At 48.3% G+C, this 8,173-nt stretch overlaps 1 protein-coding gene across 5 annotated transcripts in view; it reads left to right on the top strand.

The window, feature by feature from the left end:
- Window positions 1-2,879: 2,879 nt before the first annotated feature.
- The window catches only part of PCDH17 (protocadherin 17), an 88,411-nt gene continuing 83,117 nt past the window's right edge, over window positions 2,880-8,173 (top strand). For all 5 annotated transcript variants that reach the window (XM_080575713.1, XM_080575714.1, XM_080575712.1 and 2 more), the window contains exon 1: window positions 2,880-5,487. In XM_080575713.1, coding sequence (XP_080431839.1) covers window positions 2,881-5,487 — 2,607 coding nt within the window. In that variant the 5' untranslated portion in view covers window position 2,880. The remainder of the gene's footprint in view (window positions 5,488-8,173) is intronic.

The raw sequence follows: 8,173 nt of genomic DNA, 5'->3' as shown, positions 1-8,173 counted from the left end.
CAGCCCCCCCGACCCCCGCGCACGCCGCGCGCCCGGCAGCGCCGCGATCTCATCAATGGCACCCGCCGCCCGCCGCCACCGCCCCGCCCCCGCCCCCCCCCCCTCCTCCCACCATTTCGCAGCCCTCCCATTGGCCGAGCGGCGCCGGGGCGGTCCGCCGGCTTGGCCGGCGATTGGCTGCGCGTGGATCAGTATCAATGTTTAAGCCGCGGCGTGCGGCGCATAGAGGCAGTCGGCGAGCGGCGCTGGGAGAGCGCGGCGAGGCGCGGCGGCACCGCCAGTGCTGCAGTGAGGGAGGCGAGGCGGAGAGAGGAGGAAAAAAAAAAAAAAAAAGAGAGAGCGGCTCCAACTGTTGAATTTTCGCTGAATCTCCACTTGCTCCGCGGGCGGCTGGTGAAATGGATCTGGCTTACCAGGGATCGGCGTGGCTTTTGCGTGCTGTCTGGCTGGGGCTGGAGACCGTCTGTTTGAGAGGGGCCACCCGTCAATGAGGCGGAGAAGAGATCGGGTGTTTCCTTGGGGTTTTGAGAGCCTCTCCACCACAGGTTGCAGAATTAACTGTGTACTTTGGGGTCCGGACTCAAATAAAGGAGAAAAAAAGCAGTGCAGGACTGAGACTCGGAACTAGATCTTTGAGCTATGCATTGGGAACTTATGGGTTGTTTTTTGTTTTTATTTTTTGCTCTTTTAATCTGAAAGATCTCTGATTATTTCACACATAACACTGAGGAAAGGTGGTTAAAAACACTCAGCAAAGCAGGAGACAGACGCGCCTCTGTGCCAGTGAGTGGATAACAGCCTTGTTTTCCTGATCCTCAGTCTCCAGGAGAAAGAGGTATAGTAAAAGTGTAGCTGGATCCGACACCCCCTTCTCTCATTCCTTTTTTTTCCCCTCCAAAACATAAATCTGATTTTTTTCTGTCTGTAGAGTGAGTCAGAAGCGTTAGGAAGAAGCTGCAACTAATGTCTGTGAAGGGAGGAACATGAGGCGATAGTGAATGTGATTTGTTCCGCTGGATCTGATTCATCCAGCAGATTCAAACACCTGCATTTCTGGATCTGCCATTCACTTATTTCTGGTTGTAAAAAGAATCTGAAAATTTACCCTTCCCCAATATTTACTTATACAGCATATTACTGGGAAAGGTGAATCAGACAGGGTGAATGCATCTGGCATTGCCGCTGTTCTCCCCACTACACCAAGATGCCCGGAGAGACTGCTAAAGCTTGAAAGGGCTGCAAAAAATGCATCACACCAGCCACAGATCTGCATAGGCTTTAAGATAAGCGAATTAGTCGATTAAAAGATCTGCCACTTTATTCATCATCCAGATTGTTTTTTCTCTTCCTCTCCCCTCCCTTAAATGAAGAGGACTAGGCGGCAGTGTCATTGGAAGGAGATGCTGAATAGAAAGAAAAGAGAGGCACTTGACAGCGCAGCCTTGTGAATACAGAGACTGTTTCCCTTTTAGCGAGAGACTAAGAGAGTGTGTGTGTGGTGGCTTTTCTTTCTCTCTCTCCCCCCACCCCCTTAGTCTTTTCCTTTCTCTCTCGCTCGCTTTTTTTTTTTTTTTTTTTTTTTTTTAAGTCTAGCCGTGCAGCCATGGGTTGCCTGTTGATTTCCTCTCGACTGGAGAGAAAAGCAAACTGGAATTAAACTGCATCTAGAAAAGTGCAGCTCCTCAGACAAGCATACACAAACACGCATAGATACACAGAGAAAGGATGTGGTGGTGGCGGCGGCTACTGGCCTATCTTAAAGAAACCCAAGTGTGCATCTGATTGAGCACAGCCTGTGATTTCTCTTAAAAGATATATGTTTACTGCTAAGGATGATGATCAGCTGGTGGGTTTCTTAATTTTTTTCCATCCCAAACGGTTGAGTGGGAGGCTGGTAGTAGAGGGAGAGAAAGGAAACTACAAATCCTGACACTAGTTTGTTGTGTCTTTTGTTTTGTTTTGTTTTCCCCTCTACCCTCCAATTCTCATTTCCTTGCCTTCTGATTCGGGAAGGAAAGAGTGAGGGTGTATGAGACAGAGAGGGGGAAATACCGATGGCAGCGAGATGCAGCTCTCCGCCGCAAGCAATGCAAGATTAGATCTCTAAATGCAGCAAAACACTCCCTGAAAACCAACAACCCCGCGGTGCAATCAGACATTTCACTGCCTCTCACTGCACACGAAGAGGGCTTCAACAACAAGCTGAGACTTCTTTTCCCTTCTGTCTCTCTCTCATCCCTCCACTTCATCAATCGCATCGCAAGTGATGAGTAGCAAATAAGCTTTACTCCCTTTGCTTACAGACCTGTGGCCACCACCCCTTTCCCCATGTATATATAAATACACGTCTTAAAAAAAATCTTTTTGATCGTTTTTAGAAAAACAACCACCGCCGCCGATTTTTTATGATTGTTATTTTTATTATCCTTTGTACATCTGCGGAGATTCAAGGATCTGGAACACTTCGCCTGCCCGGAGGAGAAGATCTTTTTGCCAATTTTCTGATTTTTGAAATCCTCCCCCTGCCGAAGTTGGACAGCCGAAGTAACTGCGAGGGGACTGCAAGCACGGCAAGCGCTTGCTGAAAGGCTGCCGAGGCTGCTCCCCCCTCCCCCGCGGCCCCCCCGCTCGCTCGCTCCCTCCCTCTGAGCTACATGGTCCATTTGCTGCCTCTCATCCTGTGTCTCTGCAGATGTTTTAGAGCAACAGGTTCAGGAACTTAAAATATAGGGGTGGGGAGAGAGGAGGAGAGGAAAAAAAAAAAAAAAAAAAAAGGAACGGTGCTGGAGGAGGAAGAGCAATCCCCGCGCAGGAGGCAGAGAAGACGGGGACAACCTTGGTCGCCGCTGCAGTTGCTGCCACCCCCACCCCTGCTCGGGGATGTACCTTTCCATTTGTTGCTTCTTCCTGTGCTGGGCTCCCGCCCTGTCGCTGAAGAACCTGAATTACTCGGTGCCGGAGGAGCAGGGAGCGGGCACGGTCATCGGGAACATCGGCCGCGATGCGCGGCTGGCGGCGGGCGGCGGGATGCTGCCCGCGGAGCGCGGCGGCCCCGGCGGTGGTCGCGGCGCCAAGTCCACCTTCAGGGTGCTGGAGAACTCAGCCCCGCACCTCCTCGACGTGGACGGAGAGAGCGGGCTGCTCTACACCAAGCAGCGCATTGACCGCGAGGCGCTGTGCCGGCGCAGCGCCAAGTGCCAGCTGTCCCTCGAGGTGTTCGCCAACGACCAGGAGATCTGCATGATCAAGGTGGAGATCCAGGACCTGAACGACAACGCACCGGCATTCCCATCCGACCAGGTGGACATGGACATTTCGGAAAATGCCGCGCCGGGCACCCGCTTCCCTCTTACCAGCGCCCACGACCCAGACGCTGGGGACAACGGGCTGCGCACCTACCTGCTCACCCGTGATGATTACGGCCTCTTCTCCCTTGATGTGAAGTCGCGTGGTGATGGCACAAAATTTCCAGAGCTGGTCATCCAGAAGCCATTAGACCGTGAGGAGCAGAGTCACCACACCCTGGTGCTGACGGCACTGGACGGAGGCGACCCACCACGTTCAGGCACGGTGCAGATCAATGTGCGCCTCATTGACTCCAACGACAACAGCCCTGTCTTTGAGGCAGCCTCCTATGTGGTGGAACTGCCAGAGAACGCACCGCTGGGCACGGCTGTCATTGACCTCAATGCCACTGATGCCGATGAGGGCACCAACGGGGAGGTGCTCTACTCCTTCAGTGGCTACGCGCCTGAGCGTGTCCGCGACCTCTTTAGCATTGACCCGCAGAGTGGCCTCATCCGTGTCAAGGGCAACCTGGACTATGAGGAGAGTGGCCTTATAGAGATCGACGTCCAGGCTCGGGACCTGGGACCCAACCCTATCCCTGCTCACTGCAAAGTCACCGTCCGCCTCATTGATCGCAACGACAACGCGCCCACCATTGGCTTTGTGTCCGTTCGCCAGGGAGCACTGAGTGAGGCTGCCCCACCGGGCACCGTCATTGCCCTGGTGCGGGTCACCGACCGTGACTCTGGCAAGAATGGGCAGCTCCAGTGCCGGGTGCTGGGCGGTGGTGGTGGGCCTGGAGCCGTCCCTTTCACCCTGGAGGAGAACTATGACAACTTCTACACTGTGGTCACTGACCGTCCCCTGGACCGTGAGGCACAAGATGAATACAATGTCACCATCGTGGCACGGGATGGGGGCAGCCCCCCACTCAACTCCACCAAGTCGTTCTCTGTCCGGATCCTCGATGAGAATGACAACCCACCCCGCTTCAGCAAGAACCTCTATGTGTTGCAGGTGCCTGAGAACAATATCCCTGGGGAATACCTGGGCTCTGTATTGGCTCAGGACCCGGATCTGGGGCAAAATGGGACAGTTTCTTACTCCATTCTGCCTGGGCACGTAGGCGACGTCTCCATCTACACCTATGTCTCTGTCAACCCAACAAATGGTGCTATCTATGCCCTGAGAAGTTTCAACTATGAGCAGACAAAGCACTTTGAGTTTCGCGTGCTGGCCAAGGACTCGGGTTCACCCCACCGTGAGAGCAATGCCACAGTACGTGTCACCGTGCTCGATGTCAACGATAATGCACCCCTCATTGTCCTGCCTGCCCTCATCAATGACACTGCTGAGCTGCAGGTGCCACGCAACGCTGGGGTGGGCTACCCGGTGGGCACTGTCCGTGCCCTGGATAGTGACTTTGGGGAGAGTGGGCGCCTCACATACGAGATTGTGGAAGGCAATGAGGAGCACCTCTTTGAGATGGACCCCACTAGTGGTGAGATACGCACCTTGCACCCCTACTGGGAGGAGCTCAGCCCTGTGGCTGAACTTGTGGTAAAAGTCAGTGACCATGGCAAGCCCAGCCTCTCTGCTGTGGCCAAGCTCATTGTCAGGGCCTTGGCAGGGCCCCTGCCCGAGGCTGGTGAGCCACAAGTGAATGGCGAGCAGCACCGGCGACCACACTGGGACTTGTCTCTGCCCCTGATCGTGACCCTGAGCACTGTCTCCATCATCTTGCTGGCTGCCATGATCACTATTGCTGTGAAGTGCAAGCGAGAGAACAAGGAGATCCGCACCTATAATTGTCGCATTGCTGAGTATAGCCACCCTCAGCTGGGAGGAGGGGGAGGCAGTGGTGGGGGAGGAGGAGGCAGTGGCAGTGGAGGGGGCAAGGGCAAGAAGAAGAAGATCAGCAAGAATGACATTATGCTGGTGCCCAGTGAGGGCGAGGACAGCCGGGGCCCCCTCAATGTCATGAACGTGGTGAGCAGCCCATCCCTGGCCACCTCACCCATGTACTTTGACTACCAGACCCGCCTGCCCCTCAGCTCTCCCAGGTCTGAGGTGATGTACCTGAAGCCCGCCTCCAACAACCTGACTGTACCCCAGGGACATGTGGGCTGCCATACCAGCTTCACAGGGCAAGGGACTAACGCCAGCGAGGCTCCCCCGAGCCGGATGTCCATAATTCAGGTAGGAGACTTTTAGAATACCCTGGACCTCACTTTAGACGCTGGTTTAACTTTCCATTTTGTCTGCAGTGAAATCTGCTGTAAGGCACCACTGAGGAGATCAACCCAAGTCATTAAGGAGAGGTGGACTTAATAAAAGTTGAAACAGATCACATTTGATGTGTCTGGTTCTGCTGTCACACTGGCATTTCCTGTGTGGTTCAAAAGTAAGTGCTCACTGAAATAAATGGAGCAGTGTAAAAGAGGTGCATGTAAGAGTGCAGGTAGGCGCTTAATCTTGGGGCACTTTGGGTTATTTTCCCAGAAGATCATCAGACAGAGGTGGGCGCTTCTGCAGGTTTCACATTGCTTTGGTTTGGGGTGTAGAGGGGGGAGGACGTTTCTGAAGCAGTCATATCATCTGTAGTAACATGACATGGGAGAAACTCTACACACTGAGGACATCTATTGCAACAGTGTATTATAGCCCTCCAATCCTGTATGTAAATATGAGCTATCTTTTCCAGATGTATGTTTTTAATTTTTTTAATTTCCTTCTTTAGAATATATATACATAAATATTTATTTTTGACACAGAACAGTATCATTGGGGCCCCATTGCCTCCTCCTCTCCCCATAAACAACCTCCAATTTTTGCTTAGTCAAGTAGAAAAATTGTACGTGGCAACTCCTTTCTACCCCCAAATGTTAACAAAACTCATATCCTGTCATAAAACAGCAAAACAACTAGTCAGATTTCCAGTAGCCTGAGTCAATATTGATTATTGCTTTATAGTGAAAGACTTATGTGCTCTGTCTTTTACCAAAGTTCATTTAGAAATTACAGCTGGGCTGCATTCTGCTGTCAGTTATATCCACACTGTCCTCTACTGACTTTTGTGACTCTGAGAAATGGCAGAATTTGGACCATTGGATATAGGATGCTAATCAAGTGACTTAATTTCTAGCAGATAGTTTAAAATCCAAACTCAGAAGATACATTCCAGAACAGTGAACTCACAGAGTGAAGGTGAGGGCAGAATTTGGCTCCAGTTGATTTAATTTAAAATATTACTTCATGATTAATGCAGCTTAATGTTCAAATACTACAGATATGTTCCAAAGTGATTTTTAACATTTGGATTGAAAGCAGGCTCTGGATAATGACTATTAAATATATTTGAAATGTCATATCTGTTTTGTCCTGTGGTTCTCCTAATATGCTGTTCTGAGTCATAGGGGAATGAGCTGAGTGTATCAGAAGTGACACAGGCTCATTTTGTGTATGCAGCTAGTGGGAAAGAAGTTGCACTGTAGACACTTGATGTTTTGAAAGAAAATTCATTATACCTTTGAGTTATCCTACCCTACAGTCTGTGGACATCAAATGTTCTAGTTGCCAGCTGCATCTAACATTTTACACTAAATAGAGGTGGCCATCAGTAATTGTCAAGTAACCAAAATTCTGGTAACTGTGAATTGAATATTTTTAACAGAAAAAAAAATAATAATAAAAAATCTGTCTGTACAAGGTCACTGAACTAATCCTCAACCCGCTATTGAGTTGTGTCACAGAAACAATTTCTTTTTATGCCTATCATGAAGTTGTGTTACTATCAATTAGGTAAGCAGAACAATACTTAAAATCTGGAATTGATTTTAACAAAAAGTGACACTTCAGGAAAAAGTTTAGGTTAGGGCACAACCAGATATAATTTGATTTATAATTCAAGCTTTACAAGACAAATAACTTTCAATGACATATTTGTTTAAGTTATGTCAACTTTTTTTTTTTCAATGTAAAATGGAGTGGTGAGAATGCTAAAAAAAAAAAAGAATAATATATTTTTTAACCTACTGACAAGTGTAATAGTTACTAAAAGACAGAAAATTTTACCTTCCTACAACTATGTAATGTCTATATAAAGCAATTAATTCATGTATTGATGCTACTGAGCAGTAAAGATTCAATTGTAGTGTAAAATCCCTATGGAAAATATGACTCCTTTTTTACAGTGTTCACTGTATATCAGTCATGACTTTTTTTTTTTTTTTTCCGTGAGACCTATATAAAGCTATAAGAGGAATTTCCTCCCTTAATAAGGTGTGTTGTGGTTTCTGTAAGTGTTTTCAACACAGGAAGTGTGGGAAATGTTTACTGTAACTTCACACAGCACATACTGGTTTATCTAATATTTTGCTCTTGCTTTCCTCGAATATCTACACAGAGTGTTTGGGATGTTTAGATGGTGCAGATAACAGATTAGGAAACATTTTTTCTGTAGTGATTCAAACATAGTTTTTAATGCTATACTTTGTAGTTATATTAACAAAACACCATATGAAACCAAGCAGTTTTCTATTCAGGAAAGTCCCAGACTCAAAGTAGCTAGATGGGAATATCTGATCCTCTTCACTATGATTTTGTATTACTAAAATACATTTTGTATTCACCATCTCCAGAGTAAATATTATATAAGATTTGCATTTAGACAGTAGAATGTACATTTAGAATGTATACAGTACTTTCTGTCTGGTCCTTTATTTCTGTGTCATGTAAAATTCAAACTGCAAACTTACACAGAAACAGTAAAGGATAAGCCCTCTCTCTGGGTCTAATACATCCTTAATCACTCCAGAAAACCTGCGTCTGGAAGCGCAAATTGCACAGTTAGAATCAAAGGTATAGCCAGTGGGGGGGAGGGAAG

This window comes from Anser brachyrhynchus (assembly GCF_964034855.1).
Source record: "Anser brachyrhynchus genome assembly, chromosome: 1".
In the NCBI taxonomy this organism is placed as follows: Eukaryota; Metazoa; Chordata; class Aves; order Anseriformes; family Anatidae; genus Anser; species Anser brachyrhynchus.
This window is presented reverse-complemented; position numbering and strand designations above follow the sequence as displayed.